General features: G+C 43.5%; 1 protein-coding gene across 1 annotated transcript in view; it reads left to right on the plus strand.

The window, feature by feature from the left end:
- The first annotated feature begins 583 nt into the window (after window positions 1–583).
- Window positions 584–26,004, plus strand: part of LOC139297581 (glutamate receptor ionotropic, NMDA 3B-like) — a 61,696-nt gene continuing 36,275 nt past the window's right edge. The window contains exon 1 of the mRNA XM_070920322.1: window positions 584–1,129. Coding sequence (XP_070776423.1) covers window positions 596–1,129 — 534 coding nt within the window. The 5' untranslated portion in view covers window positions 584–595. The remainder of the gene's footprint in view (window positions 1,130–26,004) is intronic.

The following is a 26,004-nucleotide window of genomic DNA, read 5'->3' on the forward strand; positions in this document are numbered from 1 at the left end:
GAGTGGATCCTCCACTAAAGTGCAGAAATACGAGAGTCAGATCTTTTATCTTACTATAAGATTCATAAAACAATAACAAGGGTTGCTTGTATAGTTTCAATTCTGAATGAAAACATTAAGTCTAAATTCTGTCCGGGACCCGGAGAAGCGGAAGGAAATGTTACCCGACGAATATTCATTAAAATTCAACAAGAGGCAGGCTCCGTGAGAGGTTAGATTATTGGCCGGCGCATGGACGCACACACACACACACACACACACACACACACACACACACTTCACAGCTGGTGTGCCTTCCTCCAGCAGAGACTGACAGAAGCGGGGCGACCGCTCTAAGCTGTGAGCGCTCATCTCTCCTCTCCTCCAGCAGCGCGTCTTTTACTGTTGACATAAAAACTTTGAAGAGGTGAGAAGCGAAACGTCAAAACGCCGACAAATCACCGTCGACAGCGCGCATCGACAAAGAAAAAAAGGGGGCAAGAAAAGAAGAACCATCAAGTCCGAGAAAAGCGGTGGAGCCGGGAGAAAGAGGGAGCTATGCCATCTCCCGCTGAGCGGAGCCCAGTCCTCCTCTGTTGTGTGTCGGAGCTACAGCATGGTGTCTCTCTCTGGACTCTGGACCTACTGCCTCGCCCCCGGGAGACCTCATCTCCTCTTCCTCTCTGCCCGACCGCTCCTGCTGCTTCTTTTATTAACGGTCTTCTCCTCCCCCGAGCCCTGCTTCCCGCACCCACAGCCTTGCCACATCCTCGCCCGGATAGGACACACCGTGCGCCTCGGTGCGCTCTTGCCGACCCGCCAGCCGGCACGGATACAAAACGCGCTCAACCGCGCCCTGGCTAGCCTCCGGCACCAGAGCGGAGCGGCAGACTCCTCCACGACAACCCCCCAAACACCACCTCTGCTGCCCTACAACCTGAGCCTGGAGATGGTGGCTCGGTCGCCCGCGGGAGGGGACCCGGAGTCGTTGTCCCGCAGCGCCTGCCAGGACCTGGTGGTCAGGGGGGTGTCCGCAGTGCTCGCCTTCCCTCGCTCCAGGGAGGAGCTGATCCAGGTGGAGTTCCTCTCGTCTTTCCTGGAAATCCCCTTCATCTCCATCCTGGAGGACACAGAACCTCTTGTGACTAAGGTATGGAGGTGTGTTTCTGCATCTGTGTGCTCTTCACCTGTAGCAGTCACAAAAACAAACACTGAAGGTTATGTGGGTGTATTTCATTGTTTTTATGCGTTCTGCCCCTCGCAGAAATGTGTATTTTCATTTGGACCTTTGTCAGAGAGTTGACAACCTTTGATCGACCCATTAGCCCGTGGCAAGGATTTTGGTGTCTGGTGCAAGACTCTTCTCACCTGCCAGATTTTTAAGTCTGGCTAAAGGCAAAGGAATAGTGTAAGGAGAGGTAATTGCAACAGGGATAATAAGAGCAATTATTCTTAAGAATGACTAGAATAATAGTAAAGCAAAAAAAAAAAATATCCTGTGATAATTGGAATAGTAGATTAAAAGACCATTCAGTGTCTCAGATTCTTAAATTGCACCACTAAATGTCTTCTTCCAGCAAAGTCGGATGTTCAGGTTGATTTCAGCCAAGCTTTGCTGGTGAACCTGCAGGCCCTTCACATGCATGTTTGATATCTGGTAGCTCTGCCGTGGTATTGGACTGAACCCTCGAGCCCCCCAGCAGCAGAGGTTTAAAGTGAAATGCTTTTTTTCTCTCTCTCTCTTTAAGCTCTCTTCTTGGGTGTGTATGTGTGTGTGTGTTAACAGATTCTGACTGTATGTGTAGTTGTGTGTGGCTGAATGTGTGTGTGCGCATGTATGATTGAAGACGGCTGTGTTTTGGCACCTTTCAGAGTGAATCATTCAAACAGTTGAGATACTGATAGATGGATATGCTGTGCAGAGGTGTGGTTCTGCAGCTTGTGCTATTTGTGCGTGATGACACACACGTATGTCTATGCGTGTGTGTTGCTCAACGTGTGTGCATATTTGTAGGTAGGCAATCAACGTGTGTGTCATGTTAGTATTCCCAGCAGCAATCGAGCTGCTTGCCAGTCAGTCAATCCAGCTCCAGTCACATCCGCCTCTATCCAACTGAGCAGCCAACTGCATCTCTCTGTCACACACACACACATTTGAATGTACACACTCTTGCACAGGGGCGACCAAGACACCGCACACACATAAAGGCACGTACACATAAAGCGGACTTTCAACTTTCACACAGGTTACACACACTCACACACACCGGCTGAACTAAGAGGCGGCATTAGGGAGACCAGGAGGAGAGGAGGGAAAGATCTATAGTTTAAGTCTGAAATCTTTGTCCTGTCGCGTCTCTTTGTCGACAATGGATTGCTTATTCGATTTCAATAAAGCTTGCATGAATGAGAAGTCACACCACTTGACGAATGCGTCGGCAATGCAAGCAGAGAAGCAGGGCAGAGCAGGAGGAAAGAGGAGGAGAGACGGGGGGAGGAAGAGAAGACTGGGTTTTTGAGCTGTGGGAGGCCTTTCAGTTCTACAGAACTGTGCCAAGCAGTCAGTGGGCAAAAGAGAAGCAAGCATCACTCTCTTTCTCTTGTGTGTGTCTCTCTCAGCTTTTCAGTATTTAAAGCAATAATGTCGAGCAGCGTTTTCATATAAACGGATGCCTGTTCGCTTTAGTGTTTATGCTACACAAAATTCATGAAATCTTTTCTCTCTCGGTGTCAGGCTAGTTCATAGAAGTTGTTGTGTTCGAGGTGTCTGGCGGCAGCAACATCTGTTTGTTTGTAAGCAGTAGCAGAAAAACAGGGTAGCTACTATGAGGAGTAATAGCTAACAGACGAATAAAGGATTAGGGGCAGAAACTTAGAATTGATTAACAGAAATGTATTTTTATTAAAGATGTCATAACACTGAGTACGGTGTGTGACCAAGGAAAAGTGACCTTTTAGGAGAATGAAGTGTAGAAAAATCAGCCATTTGGAACCAAAACCATAATAAAGTATAATGGGAAACTTGTATAGAAACTTGCATAAGATTTCAAGGATGTTCCCTTTTTTGTTCTTGTAACAGTTTATGTTGTTGCTTTGGTAAACAGCCTCATGCTGAAATGACAGATCAACAGAAAATGATGCAAAAGCTTTATAATCATCACCTATTAAGCAAATATGGCAAACTTTGTCTATTTCTATCTTCCCATAAATAAGGATTTGCTGCTTTTCTCCGTTTTACATCGTAAATTTTATATTTTTCCAATTTGAAGACATCCCGTCGTGCACTTTTTACACAGTCAACAATTGATCATAAAAAACACCAAACTGCTTTATCGAAAACGATAAAAAAAATTGTTAGCTGCAGCCCTAAAACAGCATGATTTTCAGCACAAGGCCAGTGAGGTATTGTAATGCATTGTCTAACTCTCCAGGGTGCACCTCCATAGTCAGGGAGCAATGTGAGGAATCCTGGTAGGAGGTGGGACAGGCTCTTAGACACACACAGGGAGGGCAGTGACAAGTGGGTTGGGTCAACAGGGAGGCAAATTGTTAGGGAATCGTGCACTGGCTCCTCAGCTGATAGCAAAACACACACAGAGAAGATATAATTCTAATTAAAATGCTATTTACATTTTAGCATCAGTGGGGGAGGAGTGCTCCTTAGAGGGAGAAGGAGGGCTGGAGAAATGCAGACAAAACAAAAGCCTCTGCCAAAAAATTTGCCGGATCCGTCACAGATTGATCCAAAAAGAGGAGGGTTGTTTTTTTTTTTGTTTGTTCTTTGGAAGGAGAGTCATCTCCCCTGAGTTTTTGAAATTGTGGAGATTTTTCTGCAGGGTACTGGGAATTGAGCCCATGTTTTTCTGGTGAACAGATCCCTTCCCTGGACATCAGAGAGAGGTAGATAGACACAAACACACACACACACACACACAGAAAGAGAGACACTTAGCTATGCTTCCTACTAACTGTCAAGTAAATTTTACGGAAAATTTTAATGCAACAAATAAAAGGTGACTTATTGAATGTGTTTCCATCACAGGCTAAATAGACGTCCTCAAGGTCAAAGAACATGTCCACGAGAAAAAAGTCTTTCATGAATTAATTAGTATTTGGCACGGTATTATTTCGCTTTACTGTCAGCTAATTTAATATTTCACATTTCATCTAAAGACAAAAACAAAGAAGTGAACTTGGCATGGGGGCGTCATACAGCGTGTGACATTTCGGAGGTTATGGTGATATTTTCCAGACTACATCTCCGTACACCCAAACCCACCGCTGAGGGGTTGTCATCATTATGTATATGACGAGTACATTTCTTTTAGTTCTCTATTGTCAAAATATTCCTGAGTTGCAAGTACATGGAGAATTTTCAGCACCGGCAAAGACAGAGGGACACAAAAGGACGCAGACAGACAGGGGGACAGGAAGGTAGACAGACAGAGGTCGGTTGTCCGCCTGCGTTCTCCTCGCTCTCTGCTTAGTCAGACAGAGCTGTGGGACTTGGTGATGCGTCTCAGCAAGGAAGTGCTTATTCCTCCCAACCTACTTAAGCTAATTAGAACCACTGTGTGACCCCTAACTGTAAATCTCTCCCGTCCATCTATGGCGGGGAGGATGGGAGGAGAGGGGAGGAATGAGGGGACAGAGGGAGGGGGGGGGGGGGGGAAATGTGCTTCTAATTCCCATCAGGGCCATAGTAGACATTTGGGCAGGTGATTCGTTCATTAGAAGCTTTTCATGGAACGAGAGTAAGAAATTAAATTGAGAATATTTGATGTTTAAAGGAAGAAATCCAAAAATAACCTTAATTAACCCAAAAAATGAATGAGCTGGGTTTTAGAATTAGTATTCTACCAGTATGCTAGGGTTGTGTTGGTAATAGTAGCATTGTCATTATAGAATGAAATAATTTGGTTGTGCAATTGCCAACAGATTTAATTGAAAAAGAACATCTTTGCAGTCTCGGTCCGGTTTTAATGCGGCCGGCCCTTTTTTAAAGCCTTACCGAACAATTCTAGATCCACTGATAACATCACAGGGAATCATTTTGTGGATCATGATTTCTATTCCGGTAATGTAATAGCACGGAGAGCTGAAGGAAATGGTTTTGCTGATTCCTGAATGTGATTAGGTGAGAGGGGTGGTATGGTGGGAATTCATTATTTGTCATACTTCACAGTGGAAGCTGTGTTCCCGCAGCTCTGTTACTGTCACTTTACCCCCAGCTGCACTTCATATTATTGAAATACACCCTGAAATTCTTCCATAAAGCACAATGCACAGAACTATATTTCACAGAGTCTAATTCTGAATATCGTTTTTTCCCCTCTTTGTAGTTCAGTTCGCTCAATTATTTCCACATTAAATGTTATATTAAAATATTCCCATTTTGTTCATATTTCACAGAGTCTACCTGCCTTGTTTTATTAACCACACCTTGATCATATGTATTCACATTATTAGTACAAAGGCATATTTGCTTGGATCCTGTTGCTCCAAACCCTTGCACTTGTTACTGTACTGTAGCCCCTCTGAATCACGGCTTTAGTTGAAAGCCTAAATTGCAAATGTTGATGTCACCGTCATTATCCCTTTTCCCTAAAATATAATCGCTACAACACACACTCATATAGAGTCATGTGGTCTATTACTCGTGAAGCTTTTACTGTTTATGATTTGGAATAACCTTTATCGTTCTGGTGTGGAACTGCTTTCCCCTCTGCAATCTATCCATCCGACGTTCTTTCATTAAGTCACTTCTTTTTTTTAATGACATACCTCATTCTGCTTAGTAAAATGAAGATTAGTACAGTAAAAAACCCAATTTGCGACTCTGAATGAAATTACATTTTAATCCAGGGACCCTGCTGAATAAGACGCCTTGTGGCTCTGAGCTAGCCCTGCTCTCAGAGGACACACACATTCACTCACACACACACACACACGCCCATGCACGCCATATGCAGAGAAGCACGTGCACACTCCCTACACAAATGTATACTTGCATATATGTGATTCTCACACACACACACAACCATACAGTGTCTGTTCTGTGCTCACTAAAGGTTATTAAGCCTAATGAGGCTTTACAAGGCCGTGTTGCCTTTAGTGTTTTCTTTGAGATGATGAGGGGATTTGTGCCACGACCACAGTGGAATAAACGAGTGGAAAGAGAGGGACAAAACTTGTGCTGAGCCGGAGCCGCAGGCAAACTGACAGTTTGAGACAAGCAGGCCACTTAATGCAAACAGCTCAGAGCTTTTTCTTTATTAGTGTTATGATGACAGTTCAGCGCGGTCTTGACTGAGCCAGATTAATTGAGTGGAGGAGAAACAGCAGAGTATGTATTACCAAAAGGACTGTGGGCCTGTTTGAGCTGCTCAGTATGTCATCTGAGTTAGTGTTCTAATGTTTGGCTTGTGTGTAGCTTGTGTTGTTGCCTCTGGTGAAACAAATGTTTCCAGTAACTCCACACCAGTACTATATTTCTCTACAGAGATAAAACAAAAAAACAAAAAACAAACAAAGCAGACCAGTGATGGATAGACGCATAATGAAAAGAGAGGGAGATGTGGTTGTCATTATATCATTATAGAGAGTTAATAGAGGGATTGAGGGAGGTATGGAGGGATCAAGGAGCGAGGGATCAAGGAAGAAAGAAGGAATCAGTTGGTAGGGAATGCTGAAAGAAAAGGGGAATAGGGTGTTAGGGAACAAGGGAAGGAGAGATCAAGGAAAAAGGGAGGAATCTGGTGTTTGGGAATGAGGTGTCAAGGAAGGACAGGAAGAAACCAGTTGCAGAATGGAAGGAGGGAAAGCGAAAGAAATAGGGAATTATACACAGTAGTGAGGAATGATGGAAGGAGGGGACAAGGAAGGAAGGGGAAACTAAGGGAGGGAGGGATCTAGAGAGAAACCAAAGAATCCAGAAGCAGGACACACGGGAAGAAAGGATTAATTCCTATGTAGCAAGGAGGAAATTAAGGAAATAGATGATAGTAAACAAGAGAAGAAGGGATTGAGGGAGAAAGGGAGGAGTAAGGCAATAGTAAAACAAGGGATGGAGAAAGGTAAAAAAGGTGGGGCATGAGTGAAGTGGGTTCAGATAGTAGGGGGTGAGGGAAGGAAGAGATCAGCTCGGGAATAAGAGAAGAAAGGAAGAAATTGACATTGACGTTATTTAGGAATGAGTGAAATAATGATCAAGGAGGAAATTAAGAAAATCAGGTTTGGAACAAGGGAAGGCGAGAAAGGAGGGAATCCAGCAGGACACAGTAGGGAAAGTGGCGTCAAGGAAGAAAGAAATAGATCAGCTACGGAACATGGAAAAGAAGGATTAATGGGACAAATTAGGTAGGGAATGAGTGAAGTAATGATCGAATAAGAAAGGAGAAATCAGGTAGAGAACAAGGGAAGAGATAAATCATCTAGGAAGAAAGTTACAAATTGGGTGTGGAATGAGTAAAGAAGGGATCAGCAGAGGAAGGGGCAGATCGAAGGTTGCAGGAACGGAAAAAAGGGATGATGGAGGGTGGGAGGGGATGAGGGTATTGAGGGAATGCGGGGAAGGATGACAGGAGTCCAGGGCCTTGTGCTTTCTCTTCCATTGAGGAGTTTGATGGAGGCGGTTTTATCTAAACTGTGCCGGTTCATTAGAGGATTAGTGAGTGATAACTTCGAGCTATCTGTGATTGAAAAACACCCTCACACGTACATGCGCACACCCATACAGATAAGTATATGCACACACACACACACACACACACACACACACATTCTGTCTAATGCTTTCACACACTGTGCACAAATAGGTTATACACATGCAAACTTATTCAAAACACACAAAGATGAAAATTGACATATACTTTCAAACTTTCCACCTCCTCCTAAAGTTGCTTCCATATTCCCCTCCATAGAAGAAATGCTGTTGACTGTGCAGCTGTTGTTTGTGTTTGTGTGTGTACACAGGTGTGTTATTGTGTTACACTTGGTGGCAACTGAGGCAGAACACCAGAAATCTAGGCCAGGTGGGCTCCAGTGATAAGGGCAGACTTGGAGACAACACACACACATAGGGCCCTATAGAAGCTCCCATAGGTCACAAGTGAAAGACAAGCAGACGGGAGAGGCAGACAGGAGGCAAGACAGGTGAGAGGAGGTGAGAGAGACATGTGCTGATGTGAGATTAAACAGATGCTGACAGATGGCTGTGGGACACGGTTGAGCGAGTGCCAAAGCGACAGGTTAGCCAAACACCCAGGGGTGATGACGAGAAAGTGGGGTAAATGTCCGGAAAGGGGGGTAAACAAAATTAGAGTAACAAAGGACAAAGAGCAAGCAAGGAAAGAGATACAGAACGAAACGGGCTCAGACAGACAGAGTGAGGGTTTCGGACAAGTTGAAAGGGGGAAAAAGGCTAGTGAGAGATAGAGAAGGAAAAAGGGGAGCAAGAGGTGACAGAGAAAATGTGACAGAGCGAAAAGCTGTCAGAGATGAAGTTATTTGAGAGGCGGGAAAGGCGTCGACAGGGGATTGAAAGATGGTAGACCCCAAGGTAACTTCTGTGGTCCGTCTGGGATATTTATGTTGGGAGTTGGCAAGAAAACGGGGATGATTTAGGGCCCATCTGGATGGGCATCAACACCACCTGCCCACAGAGGAAAAGCTGTCTGGAAGGAGACACACAACAGTGCACCGGTGGCACTCACGTACACACAAAACACACATCGTTAACATCGTTTACATCAGTTACATGTGTAGAAATGCAGCCGTTTCGCCCATTTGGCTTTACTCCAGCTTGTTGGATTTGACATTAAACAATCGCCGTCCTGTTGAAATGCTGGCTTTCAGGGCAATGCACTGGGGCAATGATCGTAAACATACAGGCAAGGACAGCAAGGAGGAATACATCTGGTTGAGTCAGTCGTCCGACCTCAGTCCAATTGAGCATGTGTTTCGCATGCTGAGGAATAGACTCGGGGCAAAAAGCCCCCAATCCAAGAAGTGGAGAAGTGATGTAAAGTCGGCTGCAGAACAGGCTGGCAGAGCCTCGCCAAGGAAGAAACCAGGTGTCTGCTGAAGTCAACCTTCTCACCTCATGTGTAAGGAAGCATTCAGGTAGAAGACCTCAGCGATCAGCTCACACATTTGGAGCTTCATCCGCATTCTGGGCACCACCCAGGCCCTTTTCTCCATGAGGCCTGATCAAAAGTCTGGAAGTCAGCTCGAGGCCAGAGCTGGTCTTTTCCTCCAGCTGATCAGCAGTCACCTCTTCTCTGCAGGAGATTCATTCCCTCCATCTCCTGCTCAAGGGCTTCTTTTTCGGCTTTCAGCCAGCTTCAAGTCCTTGGAGGCGGTCTCCATTAGCTGAAGCCTGACTTCCTCCACTTCTCTCTGGTGGATGTCAACCGTCAGCAACGAGACTTTGCAGCTCTTTCAGGTCCCTTATGAGCTCCTCTTTGTTTTTCTCTGTATTATTTGACTCATCCAGGGGCTCAGCTGGAAGTGCACTGGAGGACAGAGTCAAATTGAATTTTTATATCTTTTTTTAAGCTTCACTCCTTGTTGTGATTTCCTTCTTGCCTGCCTGGGACAGGAGCTCCTCGTGGACATCCTCCACCTCCTGGCAGAGAGTTTCAGCTTCTGGCTGGGTGGAGAGGTTCTTGTCCTCCTCTGCCTTGCTGCTTACTGCTGCCATCATTGAGCATGGCTCCTAACCCCTCACGCTTCTTTTTCAGAGTCCTGATCTCCATGTCCGTCATCAGGGCCCACTTCACAGGACCTGAGTGTGCCTTTCTTCCATTTCTGTCCTTAATAGAATCCGTCTCTTGGTTGTAAATAGTTTTCAGTACTTGTTGAAGCCTCTCTCCAGCAGTGTCGTGTCTCAGATTGTATCTGTGAAATGTTTGAGTGTTTGTGGCTGTACAACCATTAAAGTCACAGTGAATTACTGATGAATTACATCAGACTTGATTAAACTGAGTAAAATTTAAGAGAATTGCTGTGACCATCGAGTTGCATCATGAAATAGTCCATTTTTAACATTTTTCCCAACTCTACTTTTTCGTGTGTATTGCATCAAATCTACATTGAATAATTAGTTAGCATTAACACAATTCACATTTTAACAGATAAAATGAAATTGAAAAACAAATATAATGTTAACATCCAATCATTCATGTATAATAATCCATTAGAATAATACATACATTCTTCTTAGTATCACTAACACCCTGCAACACAGCAGAGAAAGCTTTAACTTAGACAAACAAATCAGAAGTAAACATGGCGGAGACATTAGAAGAAAAAGATCTGTTGTTCAATAGGTAGTATGACCTGAACCAGTGAAGGACTTTTTACAGTGCAGCAGTTGGAACACACACCTGTAATCTCCTGTAACCGCCTTATACTACATAGACATATTGCCATAGATGCAATCACATGCACACACACATCTGTACGTGAAACACAGTGAAGTACACACACTCATATGACAGCTCTACCCCACACATGCATGGATACACACGCTCAGTCAGATTGTATCCGGGAGCATCCATCATACAGTTGTCATTTGTTGGGAAGTCTTGTTTCTGTTCTCTCTCTCTCTGTGTATTGACCTCTGTGTTCAAGCTGCCTTCATAAAGCAGAGCAGAGCGGAACGACAGATAAATCCCGAGTGATATTCCAGGCTGACTGCTGGTGCCGGGGAAACATCACGACGATCTGATATTCATATGCACAACATCTAACACATAAACGCTATTTATGGGCTGGAAGGAGACACGCAGACATGGTACAACCGATAGAGAGTCGCTGCGAGACACGGGGTAGGACGGGGAACAAGAGATTTGAAAGGGAGAGGATTGGCAATGGATGGGTGGATGAGGCAAAGAGACCATAAATGAGAGCTAAAGGGTGGGGTGATGCAAAAATAAAAGAAGAGACTGGGAAATAAAGGGTAAGAAAAGTGTGATAGAGAGAAGAGAAACGGGATGTGATCAATTTTCCTCCCTCATTGCCCTTCAAACAGAGGACAGACCGTCCTCCAGATAGCGCTAAAGCAGCTTCCCTGTCGCACTTATCTCATGCCAAGTCACGCTAGAGAGCGGAGCAATATTTCACTCTAATTCAGGTCACTAGCATGCATATATCTTGCATCTATCCCCCATTCACTCTGCCTTTTTTAAAAGGAGAACTGAAGAACACCGTAAAATTGCAACTATTTGTAACACTTTTGGAGATTTATTCTACGCCCGAGATCTGGACTATTGGAAAGAAGAGACATCTATTCAGATGAAATGACAAACAGCAGGAAACAAAATCACTTTTTTTCCCAACGGAGAGCATGAAACCTTTATGGCTGAATGCCAACCAGTTTAGGCTGCGTGCTCATTGAACTACCTAACTTAAGTTCTTGGGTTGTTGATACAATATTGGATGAGAGACACGGATGCTGTGTTTCTGGTGTTGTGAAGAGGCGGTTGCAGAAGGAAACAGAATCAATAAGTTATGAAATACCTCAGGCGAGGGAAACAGAGTAGAGGATGTTTTAATTGAGGAAAAGGGAATGGACAAGCAAAGTTTTTTTTTAGTTGAAACGGCTGGGTGGCAATGTTTGTTTTTTTCTGTTTATGTGTAGTAGAGTGGACTAACACGAGGGCATGTCAGGTTGAGTTTTGCTAGAGGTGGGCTGTTTATTTTTCAGTCATGACACACTGTAAGAGTGAACTGGCCTTGAGGCATTCAGGTGGAATGGTTTGGTAGAAAGATCCTTTTCAGGCAGGACAGCTGGGCAAAATGGTTGGATGGAGATATATTTTTCAGCTAGCTTGCCGGTGAGGACTGCTGAGAGAGATATGTCAGGTATAAAATTGGACTAGGGAAGAGATATCTCAATTTTGGTTGATATGCCAAAGAAGAGCGGATTAAAATCTGTACTTTAAAGATGGAATTTCTTATTTAAGATGGTTGCCATACAGCGTGTGATAATGTAACAGACATTTGAACCACAGAAAGTGCTGCACTGTTAGTCTCACCCACGTGGCTTTGGGGAGAAGCACTTTGTGTTGCCTTTCTTCACCCAGCTGTCAACATCAAGAAGGCTTTCAACACAGAGTATAAAAATATTTTTCCCACCCTTTGTCAATGCTGAGCTTTGTGAAGAAAGTCTAAGACTAAAGTTTTTCAGCCTTCGACGAATGATTTTTGGATATAGAAAAATGTCCTTCACAAGTGAATAATATTCCCACCTTTGTCCACGTCCAAAAGGACCACCAGGCCACCGTGCTGTAATATCATTAGCTATCAATAAATATAAATCAATCGCAGGCTTGAAGTTGCCAAAATACTTAAATTATTATTATGAAACAGTGTTGTTATGCCAAGGTTATATAACACATTATAAAATGTATTACTCTGGGACTAGCTAGCTTAAATGTTGAATACTCAAAACACAATTCTCCTGTTAGCAGTAAAAGGATACATTTTCCATGAGCGATGAAGCATGAAATTTTAATTTTATGCTTTGAATTCTTGTTACATTTTCGCTCCAACTATATAAATAGTTGGGTTTTCCGTGTTAGTCAACTGGGAGACTCGGGACTTCCTCTCATCCGGCCACTGGTGTGCATGGTTATCCAGTTATGGCGTGATTTGTTTGTTTTCTGGCAGAAACAAAGCAAAGCTTATGACTCAGCACAGCAATCATTGTTTTGGACATTCCAGCGGCAGTCACTCCCAGACTTTGTTTAACGGTGCTAATTTTCAAAATGGCATTGTATTACAGTCGCAGCATTCACTGGCAGACATGTCAGCTGTGGTTAAAGGATGCCTGATAGACCGGGACGTGCCCAGTCAGTCGATTCGAGTTCTCTGTCCATTCTGTGTCAGTCTCAATCAGAGACCATCATGACGAGAGCAGTGCCGGGCTACAGTTACAGTTCGACTGCCAAGGCTTTCCCAGCAGTGATGGTGCTCTGCCAATGTTACTGTTTGTGTCTTTTGTTATAATGTTGGATGTGAAAAATGTTTTGTGTGTGTATGTTTAGAAGTATGTACATTTGGTCGTTCCTATTGTGTGCCTTGGTATGCCGGTCCTGTCTTCCATTTGCTGTGCAAGAGGTTGGGTTGGATCTGGTTCCAAGTTGGTGAAATACTTTGATTTATGAAGCACTGGGTGTACCGAATTTTGTGTCAAAGCTGGCAAGACTTGAGTTTTAGTTCTTTTGAATGTAAATTTAGTTTTTATGCCTGCATTAGTTTAATTTTTTATCACTTCAGGCAGCACAACAAGCTGAAAACACAATGTTGATATATATTCATCATACAAAGTTGTAAACTGCTAATAGTTGCTAACTTTGTCTGTCTGCTGTTAGCGTAGAGTGGGTTTATCAGACCGTTTCTGACTTTTGAGTTTTCAGTGCCTGGAAACGAGGTTAACGAAAGATGAGTTTGTGGTCCAGAAAACCAAAACAATTAGCTAAAAGAAGCTAAACAGCTCTGTAGAGCTGAGGGATATTTCAGACTTAAGTGATCATTCTCTGTGGGTTTGTCACTATGAGCAACACTTTACACATAGTAATTTCATCCATTGTTGACGGAAAGCTTTCAGTTATTTAACTGTATTTACAACCTAGTAAAAATTGTTGAAAGCTAAACTTAAATACATTTCAGAAGGGATTCAAAAGCATTCACATTTAATTCAATTCAGTTCTGGATATTGATTTGATCAAATTCTGTTGGATCCGGTCGCGTTGTGCGTTAACAAACAGCATGCGTACTGTATATAGGTCATACAGCATAAGGAGTGCTGGTCAGTTGTAATTTCTTGCTGGCACTTAAAGGATGAGATATTGATCGCTTCGCACACAACTTATTTTCCTGCTTTACGTAAATCAGTTTGTGATTGACTGGTCCCGGACCTGGAGCTGTCCATCCCATCGACTGTTGATTTCATCAGCATACCTACCTCCATTCTCCAGGCAACCAGTGGGTTAACCCTGCTTTCAAATCAGCATCAGCTGCATCTCCAATAGCATTTAACAGTGGATATTTTCCAAAAACCTAATAATATTGCTGGTTTTTCCTCTATAGCATGCCTGAGATTGCACAAGCCTAAGTGATTAGTTTTGCAGCTGCACAAATGGCTCGGAGGTAGATTGTCAGCGGAGAGTGCAGGAGGTCTTCGGGAGGAAAGCATTCAGTCCCCCAGCTATTTAATTATGAGGGCAGCAGACCCCTGGGTGCATGGCTTCATTCTCCCACAGCAGTGGCTTGCTAACAAACTCCGTTGAGTGCCTTTGATTGATCTGAAGCCATTTGAGGTGGCCGTGAAAAGACAAAGGCAGTGACAGAAGGAGGGAAGGGGAGAGGAAGGGGAGAAGAGGTGGGGAGGTTGTGTGGGGGGGGGGGCAGGAGGGACGGAGGGAGGAAAGATGGAGCAGAAAAGAAGGGGATGGGGAGTGGGATCTGGAGCATGGAGGCAGGGAGAGGGAATGAAGGATGAAGGGGAGCAAGGCGTGGATGGATGGATGGCTGGAGGGATGGGTAGAGAGACGGGTGGGGATGCTGGCGTCTTTCCTGGCACAGCACTTTTATGCACACGCACACACACACACACACACACACAACATCCAAACAACTACACACAGACCCAGGAGGTGCATTGAGCCGAGCACACATTTACAGTAGAAACATTTACACACTAAAACACACTTTGTTACAGTATTGTTAGAGCTTCCACAGTATCAGGGGGGCAGAGATGTGGATGCATTTGCATAAGTGGGTATTATGCTCTGAGCCAGTGGACAGCAGCGATGGCTAAAGTAGATAAGATGAAGCTTTCATTCTCTCTTTCCCTTACCCTCTTACCACACACAAACTCTCCTTTTATTGCTTACTTTCTTTTTTTCTCTCTCTTTCAGTCGGGACAGACTCCTACTCTTCTTCCTGCAAACACTCTCATCGACCAAACACATTCATCGTGTATATTTGTTGTGCAGCAAACATTTTTCGCTCCCCCTAACTTCTCCCCTTATCTGCTTTACTTAACTCCCAGTGTGAGAACTTTTTCAATTATCCCAGCCTCTACCTCTGAGGGTTAGGGGCGAAGGCACTGTTTTGGCAGGATAAAGCGTCCGCAGAGGAGAGAGGGAGAGGGGAAAACGACAAGGATGGAGGCAGGAGGGGGGAGGGAGGGATGAGAAGTTGAGGGAGAGATTCCGCAGTGACTCCGTTCCAACAAGTCATCTTTCATTTTTATGACTACAATCAAGTGTCCTTGAAGCCTAAATATACTCAGATCATGCACTCTTATCCTGGCTGGAAGGCCGGGATACCTTTAAGTATAATACCTGCTGCCCATTGTGTGCACAGATTTTAATGACTGTTACTCTAATGCTGTCATTTATTAGCAAACTGTCTCTGCTCTGCTTTGGCACAAATACAAAAACGAACATTTCTGCTTTTTTTTTTTTTTTTTTTCCTCTTGGTCATTGTCTCTCTCTCTCTCTCTCTCTCTCTCGTATGCCCTCCCACACCTTTTATTCTCCACCTTCGCCTCTGTCTTTCTTACACTCTCTCACACACACACACACACACACACACACACACACACACACACACACACAGTCTCTATCTTTTCCTTGGCAGGAGACTACTGCAGTTTGTCACACACGGTGCAATATGGTACAGATTGGAATCACTAAAACAGTATTTCTATTTTTCTCTGTTTCTCTCTCTCTCTTTCCGTGTGTGTGTGTGTGTGTGTGTGTGTGTGTCAGAGTGTGTGTGAGGGTGAGAGAGAGAGTGTAAACTTGCTGAGGAAGTAACCTTGCCCAGAGAACTCTCGCTTCAGAAAGTCAACTGTCGCCTTTGTGAGTGTTCCAGGACAGTTACAGAGTTATAGGAGTGTGTAATTCCATCTGTCGGAGTCTACCTCACTGGGATGCACTGTGTGTGTGTGTTTTGTATGTGTGTGTGTCTGTGTGCTTACACAGCAGGACTGCCTCCTGTTCCCTCAGCCAGCCCTGATTCCTTGTCCCATTTCCATCCTTCTTTTTCTTATTAAGACTTGTCTTCTCCGCTCTCTGTTTCTCCATCTCTCTCCTATCCCTCTCCATTTCCTCACACCTCCCTCTGCCTCTTTTTCACTTTCACTTCTTTTCCCCTCTTCATCTCTGCTTCTTGGTTTATCCATCTCGCCCACTCTCCATACTTGTTTTTACCTCTCTCGCCCTTTCTCTCCCTCTTATCGCTTTCCTTCCCCCTCTTTTCCTCCTGCTCATTTCCAACCTGTATGGGATTGCTGTTCGGAGCCATCGAGCCCAGAGCTAGTAATACCCTGACCAGAGTTATTTAGCTGCACTATGACAGGTAGGGAAATGAAATCACCACTTGGCCGCGTGCGTGTTTTTCTTTTTATTTCCCTTTACTGTTTCTCCTTCCCGTTTATGAGACCCTGCTGCAGGGCTATTTTTAGTCAGCTGCCACCTTCTCACTGGCTTGTAAAACCCGACCGCCAGACGCTCACTTATGCAGAAATTCTCTATCATGACTGTGGGATTGATGAATGATTTTGTTATCTGCAGTTGTGTTTTGGAATGAATAGAAAAACACATCTCTCTCTCTGTCTCCTGCATGGTTGCTCATTTTACTTTACATTGCTACTTTGAAGGACTCTTGTAAAATCTAAGCAAACTTTCTGCTTCCTGCTGATAACTGACTGATGATAAATTGATCTATTGATCGATCTTCTGAGTCATTCTGTCACATGCATGTTACATTGTTATGTATGTTTTTAGTCATGCTTGCAGCTTGGCTCTCGGGATGGCGATATCCATCTTTCTGCCCATGACTACTTTGCTCCAGACTGAAATATCTCAACAAATATTAGATGGACTACCATGAATTTTGGCACAAACATTCATGCCCCCCTCAGGATTTAATTCCCAGAATTTTCCTCTAGCTCCATAATCAAGTCAAATGTTTAATTTGCTCAGTAGTTTGACGTATAGCCAAATACCTGCAAAACTTATGACATTCCCATCAACCTCAGTTGTACTTTGCATTTAGTGCTAATTAGCAAATGTTGCTAGCATGCTATCAAGTAAAACTGAGATGGGAAACATGGTAAACATTACCATGTTAGCATTGCCATTGTTACCATTTAGCTCAAAGCACCTCTGTGCCGACAGAGTTGCTAGCGTGCATCCATCTTTTGTTCTTTAGAGTTTGTGAAGCTAACCTATAATCTCACAAATCCACACCTTTGTTCACTGAGGCATATTGTGAGATCTGTGGCCACAAAGGTCTGGAGAAATTCAAGCCAAATAACTGCCCTGAAAAAAAGCAAAGTAAAGAAGCTAAGTTGGTTGTTGTTTTACAGTTCTTCAAACCAGAAAAGTATGCTTCTGAGAACTTGTTTGGATCATGCTCAAAGAGTTATTCTAGAATTAAAGGGAGTGTATCTGTTAATATGACCCAGTCTTTGTCCATTTAAAATGTGTCCAAAATGGCTGCAGATCTCCTGTATCAGCCTGCTTTTGTGGTTTTTACGTTTGTCTGTTATGATTTACTTCCTCTGCCGATTCTTCATTCTCATGTGTAACAAGCGAGTTGGTCACCCTGCGTCTCACGCAGAAAATGTTGTATTATCCTCCTTGTACCTCTACCGTAACTCCGTGTTTTGTGCCCAAACAGAAAATGAACCAGTGGTGCCGATTCCAGAGTTCTCATATTTCATTCATAACATTTCACACCCTCTGAAAGGATCCCATACCAGTCCTAGTCCCATAAAACTCCAATGTGGATCGATTTGCTCATGCTTCAGTAAAGAAGTGGGTGTAGTAGCCTTGAGGTCGGAGAAGCAGGTGTGGATTGGATGGTTGCTGCTGGGAAAAAGTGGGCAGAGTACAGTATATGGTGCTTTTTGAGCAAACTGGGGGAGTATAGAGGAGGACTGGTGTGAAAGGGCCAAACTCTGAATGTAAAGTAGGGTGAATATGACATAGCTGGTGCATGGTTGGTTGATATTCCCTGGGAACAAAAATTACAGCTGAAAAGAATTAAACTTCTGAAATGGCCCTTTTGTGGGAATAAAAATACTTTTCTCAGAAGTCAGAAAAGCTGGTACTCTGTAGAACCCTTTTTTCTCCAGAAGCACACCATTTCCATCGGCATGTCTTTTTTTTTTTTTTTTTCCAAGCTCAGGGGCCCAGCTGAGGTGACAGATCGGTCCCAAGGAAAGGACAGGCTGCCTGATGTTCAAGAGTGGAAGACGTGTGAAGTTCTGATCCGTAAATGTCATTTCATCTCTTGGCTATCTTTCAAAAACTCATTCTCTCTCTATCTCTCTTAAGGGTGTAGTTTTCCTCTCACTCACACACACACACACACACACACACATTTACTCTCTCTCTCATCTGTCAGATGCTTAATCTGAAATTAAACATACTCCCAAATGCTACACTACCCTTCAGAGCTCCCATTTACCTCTGAGACACATGCGTACCTGCCAATGACACTCCCTCCCCTCTCCTCCTTGCTAACTCTTTCTTGCTCTCAGTCTTTCTTAAATACGGGGACACACCTGCCAAAGACATTGATTTCTTCTCCACCTTCTCTCACACACTCTCATACACCGGGCTGCTAATGCCACAAAGCACCTTTTCCCTTTGAGCAGCCTCCCTACAAATGTCAGGTGGGATAGTGGGGGTGTGGAGGAAGACGAAGGGTGGATGTTGGGGGGTGGATGGGAATTGAGAGAGAGATGCATACATCAGACACGAGGAGGATTTCACTTTTGCGTGAAATCACGTTATCAGACTGGCGCAGGGTATGCCAGCCGGGAGAAGGAAGCAAGAGGAGGAGGGGTTGAGAGACAGGAGGAGAGAAACTGTAGGCTTTCATATCCTGGCCACAAAATATAATGCATATTGAAAAGCGGAGATTTTACATTGATGAATTATTACTAGAAAGGCTCACATTCGGAGCCCAGGACTGTTTTAGTGGTTCATTTGGATGTGGATGTGGTCCGGCCAACAGGATTGGGTGTCAATTTCACGGTTACTTTGTCTTGTACACCAACGTAAGCTTCAAAGAAATGTCTTAGATAAAAAGAGGAGCGTATAATCGCCAACATAATGTGCGCTCACACATGCTCATGCATACTATACACAGTGTTGGCATAATCTCCCCCTGCTTTTGCATGTGGATGTACACTCAGAAGTACTCCCACTTTTATAGTATATGCATCATATTAGACACAGCATTGAAGTACTTGCACGCATGTACAATATGGATAGCAGAGACATCGCATATGTTTTTAAGAAGACACACGTGGCACACACGCACAATCTCAAATTTACTGTGCATACAAACACACATTCTGCTATGTGTTATTCATTATTTTGTTATTCTTCATTTTGTATGGTTAATATTAATTATTCATTGCGTCTGACAGCCCACAAATATCATCCCAGGAGATTAATATGAAATTTATCTGTCCCACTTTCTCTCCAGCATGCACACTCGTGCCCATGGTGTACCTGACACTGAGCAAGAAGCCTATTTGCTATGCAGGGGAACCTCTGACAAGCCGAAGACCTAAAGTTGAGTTAATTAAACATTAAGCATTAATCAAAATGAGATCGTTAATCTCGACACGATTATCTGTGATATTTTGTAAATTATGTGTTCCTCCTCAGGCATACTGAGTGGAAGGGGACGCACACTCGAGCATGCACACAAGCTGACAGACATATACACACAGTGAAGACAATTTGCATAGCCCAATGTGGATGTATGTGTGTGTGTGCCGATAAGCCAGCTCTCATTGCTCTTTGATGCCCTTTACATGTTTCAATCAACATCAATCAACACTTGGAATGCAGCTCTTCACATTAATTGAGACTGAAAAATGTAGCTGCAGAGGGAGAGGGAGCGAAGACACTCACAGATCAGTGGATATTGCTTTCCATTCAGTGAGAACATGAAAGGGTCAAATGTCATTGCGGACCACAGTAGCTTCGCTGACCTATGCACACCGCACACACACACACACACACATACACACAAATCATATAGACTCACAGCTGCTCCCTCTAATTGAAAGATCACACATTGCGGAGGTGTTTGCCAACTAAGGAAATTAAGTTTGGCTCCTAAAAGTCCCGGTACTTAGGAAGATCTGACGCCTGCAATCTTTTTTATGAATCTAAATTGGAGGTGACTTTGTAGAGTGTTAAACTCTGAGCTGGCATTTACAGAAAGATTATTTCCTTCTCTTATTCCCTTTTCTTTTTCTGCTCTTCAGCTCTGAGCCGCAGAGCTGTGGTTATCACTGGGTTTTGTCAAGAGAGGGACGAGGTCTCTGTCTCTGAGGCGAGTCTGGGTCTTATCACGGGCTCACTTTGTTTCTGGATATGTCTGTTGCCTTCTAGCGTACACACCAGCAACACACACACACTTTCACATATCAACTCTTCCACATTAAGTGTTGATACCCTTTCATACACAGCTCACACACACATGTGTGCATTAAACATTAAGAATTTGCCATCTAATCCCTTTATTTTGCTCTGAACTAACAATAGTTTCTTCGCTCTAAGTGGGCCACCCTTGCGCCTTTTGTTGATGATAACGCAAGCTACTTTCCACAACTATGAACTGCTCCAATTATACCCCCTGGCTAGAAGCACTAATGGCAGATAAGTGATCAGGACCTAGCGCAGAGATTTGCCCCATTTATTTGATGCAGCAATTAATACTGAAACTGAGGTAACAGAGAGCCAGATTAATGACTTAATTTTTCTGTAGCTCAAAGGGAAGAGGCTGAATGCCCAACGATGCTATAGTGATTGCGTTTGTACATAAATGGGGGGTCTTTAAGTCCTGTTGGCTTAGATTCATGTGGAGTCTGCCAGAACATTATCTTCTGTGTTTTCTAGATGCAACTCGATCCAAGACGAGAAACTGCAAAGTCAACTGCACTCTCCCCGTACAAAATCCAATCACAAAATACACTTATTGGCTAAGATACCAATTATGAATCATTATATAAATTAAGACAAGAGTGTAGTCCACGATCAAGGCTAGAACCATGGACCAGAACTCCTGGGTCTCCAAATGCCCTAGGTAACTATTTGGAGATTACATAGTTTGCGGCAATTTGACTGATGGTAAATTTGTTTGCGTTACTAAAGAACACTATGAACTGAAATGACGAAGGTCTTAAATTGGTCCCTGCCAATCTTGTGGCCCTTTTTTGTTGAGAGGCTCTAAGTGAAAATCTGAATTTAATACCTTTATTAACAAGTTGATATTATGTTTACATATTTCTAAATACATTTGTGCTTTGATATATTATCAAAACAAACTGACTCACAGCAAACCAGGCACAGGGGGGAATTAGGAGTATTAGCTGGTTTCTGGGGCTGAAGGCAAAACGTAATGAAGCTGGTTTGTGGAGTCTGCCACAGCCAGTCATTTGTCAGTGCCTACAAAACCAACCCAAATCACTGTTACTCACAATGCTATGATTTGGTTTAAAATGACTACTGTTAAAGGTACGATGTGGAGGTTTTGACCTCTATTAGCCATATGTAGGAGTCTTTTTATGAGAGGGTCCCTGTTTTGTTTCATGCCAATGATTCCACTGATCGACAGGGCACTTTTAAGGTTAGTCGTCATGGTTAAGTTTGGGGAACAATCACGGTCATGGCTAAAAGAAACCAGAATTGACTGTCTGCAGGAAATAAGAAGCAAACCGTGGTCTCCTGTGTCAAAGTCTGTGTCAAAAAATGATGTTTTGGTGACCCATCCAACCAGCCTGACCTCCTCCTTCTGCGGCCACTATAGGTCTTGTCACTTGAGCCTAAACATGTTTTGTTTTTGGGCGTTTGCTGAAACAACTGAGTTTTTCAGGACAGTCTCTCTGCTCGCTGTGCTGTGTGCTGTGGATCACAGCGAGCCTAGAGCTTATTTTTGCCCACAGGCCCCTTAGTGGGTTAATTGGCTGTGTCCATGATATATGCATTAGTTACCACAGTGCCAATGAACAGGGTTGGATGTAATCACAGGTCAAAATTCAAGAGGCAGTATTCTTATGTGCAGCTTTGTGTGTACGTGTGTTTTGATGCTGGTGTTGTGAATAGAAATGAAACAATAGTACGTCTTTGTCTTGTAAATAAACCCATGCACGTGCCTCTGTAAGGTTGTTTTAAAGGTTACATCTGAAGGGAGAGGTCGCTGCAAACAATTAGACCTCTGTGTGGAGGATGACTCATCAAAATGACTAATGGCATATTTACAAGGGAAAAGGGCTCAGGGGCTATGTTAAGTGCAAAGTTCTTGTAATACTGCTTGCTTTTTTAAAAATCTGTATCATCCCCCCAGAGTATGTTAAGTACACCACTTTAGCCCTGGAAAAAAAAACATGTTTGTTTAATGGGTTTCTTAAGTGAGCAGAGTGACAGCATATTATCCTGTTGAACACATAAGCTACATTCCCCATTTATGTATTTAGATGGTGCACTAATCTGGGGTCAAAACTGTGAATGAGCAGGTAGGGATTCACTGCTTGGCTCTTAGGGGGAAGGCAAAAAACTAAAACTATGGCTGCAAAAACCTGAAATTTTGTACTTCTGGTTATCTGATAGTATCTGTAACCACTGGGGCATTCAGCCAACTTTTTTATTACAGCAACAGAAGTATAATGCTTGTTTCCTAACAACATCACAAGGTTTTCAATAGCATTCTGCATGCAGACAAACTTTATTCTACAGAGGTTTGACCCTGAGATCAACATAAGCCGTGATTGAACTGTACTCCTCCCTCTGTTTGGATGAATAGTCAAGCAACTTGCAGAAATATGACTGTTTACGATTATCCGAGGAAGGGAAACAGGACGAAATATGTTCCTCCTGAGAGATATTTACTGCATTTTGAAATCTGCATTTGACAGCTGCAGCGCTGTTGTTTATGTTTTGTAGTTTAGGCTCTGATGAAAAACATAGTGTGAGGGATGTATTATCATAATAACGTAGCAGCAGGGCAAACAGCTGGCAGTCAAGGTCATCTGTGTGACTCTGTGTTGGTGTGAGTGAATGTGAGTGAATGCACACTTTCCTGACCCTTAGAAATGTCCACTGTATGGTACTTGAGGAGGGCACTTAACTCCTGTCAAGGTTAGAGGGATGTGCATGTGCTGTGCTGCTCTCTGAACATGACTGTGTGTTGAAGTGTAAACCAGTGAGTTGCTATTAAAAAAAAAAACATGCATGGTCAGCATACTCAGCAAATCATTCGAGGATAAATTTAAATTTAAAGTTTAAATATAGATATGACAATGGTAGCTATCTTAAATGAGTGCTGCAGCAGCCATTAAGTAATCCTCTCTTGAAAGTTATTCATTAGAACAACATTAGCCAAGTTTATTCACAGTTTATTGGCAGACTGAGCTAATGACAGGCCCAGGTGCACAGAATTTATGTGGGCATGTGCCTTATGTTTTCCCATGTGTCTGGGTGAGAAAGCCAGTAAAGGAGAGGCTAGTTTTAGGGAATTCTGGGCCTTTTTCATAGTTTTTGGCTGTTATTGCTATCGATAATTATAACATTGTATTTGCCAAGTTCATTTCTAAGATTTGGGAACATGGAAAGAAATCCGATGGAGCATGAAACATAAGTCAGATGATCATATATGTTTTAAACAAACCAGAAGGGTATCCAAACTTATTTGGAGGAGATAACAGAAGCAAATTATTACCCAAAGAGCCGAAACTATCCATCAATAGTTTACAGACAAACTTCATGAGTTTACTTTGACCTACTTTTATGCAGTCACATAGTATTTCGTTGCAATGATATTGCATTGCATTACATTTCAAGTGCACTCTCTTTCCAATTAACAACCTGTCCTCATCCGACTTTGTAGTAAAAACGTCTGCATGTTCCTTAGTAATTACTTTGGTGAGTGCAATGGTGTCGTAACTGGCCAAAGCTACAAAAACAAGTCCGAGTTTTCCTTTAAGGTTTCTTTCTGCCGTGCCCCAGTTGCCGGGGTTTCAGTGCAGCCACACTGCTTACATTTGTTTCTATCTGCATCTGTATCCATGTCCTTGTCCCCTGGTTTTCCAATACAGAGCTCATGTCCTTTGAAATTACTTTCTGTGTCATTTTCTCGAGCCTTTTTACAGAAAAAAGTAAAAGAAAAAGTTGACGCTGAGAACAAATCAGAAATCTCAAAACGATTCCCCTGAGGGTGGGTGGGGATAATGGGGACGGTGAATGGGGTTGGTATAGCAAAAGGACGCCACAAAGACATTTTACTGCTGGATTTAATTTCTGCAAAATGCCATATATTCATCTAGCAAGCAAAACAATTTACCAAAAAAATGATTCAAATGACTCATGTTTATAATGATACTAATCTAAAATGTGCCTGCGATCATTTTCTTTTTCGAATGGTTGATACTCCACTTTGGAATTAAACTCTTCATTTCTACACATTCTGCTCATTTCTGCAGAAGCTACTTCTGCAGGTTCAGCACTGCATATTTGATCATGTAGCACACAGAAGTGGGCTGAGGCCAAACAACATGCTCATCTGCGGCCCAAATCAACTCACCCCAAATGGCCCCTCAATCGACTGGAACTCACAGTCACATTTAGAGAGGCACTTCTGGCATGAACAGGGTGCCGTTTGTCATACATATTACCCCAGATTCAGATTGGAGTCTAATAGTCTTTTTGTTCACTTCTTCTGTCTCCGTCGCTCTGGCTCCCAAACGTTTCCCTCTCCTCTAATTAGCCCCTTTATGCTCGCTCTTGCACTTGAAATCGTTCACTCTATTCTGTGCATATTCGTCTCCTCAGTCTCTCTCCCTTCTGCCTCTCCATCTCTCCGTCATCTCTCTCTTATAGAGATGGATGAAAGGGGATATCAGGGAGTCTGGGTGGAGAGCTCAGCTGATAGGCTGAATCAAGGCAGGTCATTTGCTCACCGCAAGCCCATCCATCCTGGAACCCACATATACCCCCCTCTCACACACACCCACACACACCCTTGACACAACACACTCTCGCACAAACACACTGCCCCTAAATGACTTCCATCTCTCTTGGTGTATTATTTCACTCCTGGGAAGTCTGAGTTTCAGTATTCAACACGATCGGAGCAAAGGGATCTTTTCCATTAGGAGGTTGTTCGGTCACACATCCAAGCACACACACTCACCAAAACAAACACACACACCCTAAGACTAAGAAATATCACACATATTCAGACACGCACCCAGTGCCCAAAGCTCTAGACACCTCATTACTGGCATGGCGTGCTTTCACCGCTGGGGTGTTGTGAATAAATGTGTCCCCCCTGAAGTTTTTGCTGTTTGCGGCTATACTCCCCGTGGGCTGACTGTTAATGACATCACGCCACTCTGCATCTGTACTTGGAGAACTGTTGGTATCATTCTCCCGGTAACTAAATAATGTTGCCGTCTCATTGGTCCAGCTGCCTGCTGGTCGAATTACAACCCGGCAAGAGGCTATTTTCCACCCTGACAGCCTCTGCGCCAGCCCCGGAACACCCAAAACAGCTTATTTTACCCCCAACATGATGGCATGATTACTGCAAATGCTTGACGCCACCTCCAGCAGGTTAGCATGTCAGCGAGAGAGGAAGATAAAATTGGGCTGCGGGAAGTGAGAGAGAGTTATGATCTAGAAAATCGTGGTGATGGAAAACCAGCGGAAGGTGATCAAGAAGGAACAGGCACACGTTGCGGCTCCGTCGCGCAGTATTTGTTATTGACAGATGTGCGGCATAATCAGAACATGGCGTCTATGTGCTACTGTAGAGCGGATGGATGAGTCAAGGGAGAAAATGCGATTACTGTGGCAATCATAACTCAGATTAGCCTTCCTCTGTACCTCTCCACTGTTCAACACAGGAATCAATCACCATCACATTCAGTACGCCGCCTCATATCACACACAGGGCCGCACCAAAAGGACAAATATT

The sequence above is a fragment of the Enoplosus armatus genome, chromosome 15 (assembly GCF_043641665.1).
Source record: "Enoplosus armatus isolate fEnoArm2 chromosome 15, fEnoArm2.hap1, whole genome shotgun sequence".
Lineage (NCBI taxonomy): Eukaryota > Metazoa > Chordata > Actinopteri > Centrarchiformes > Enoplosidae > Enoplosus > Enoplosus armatus.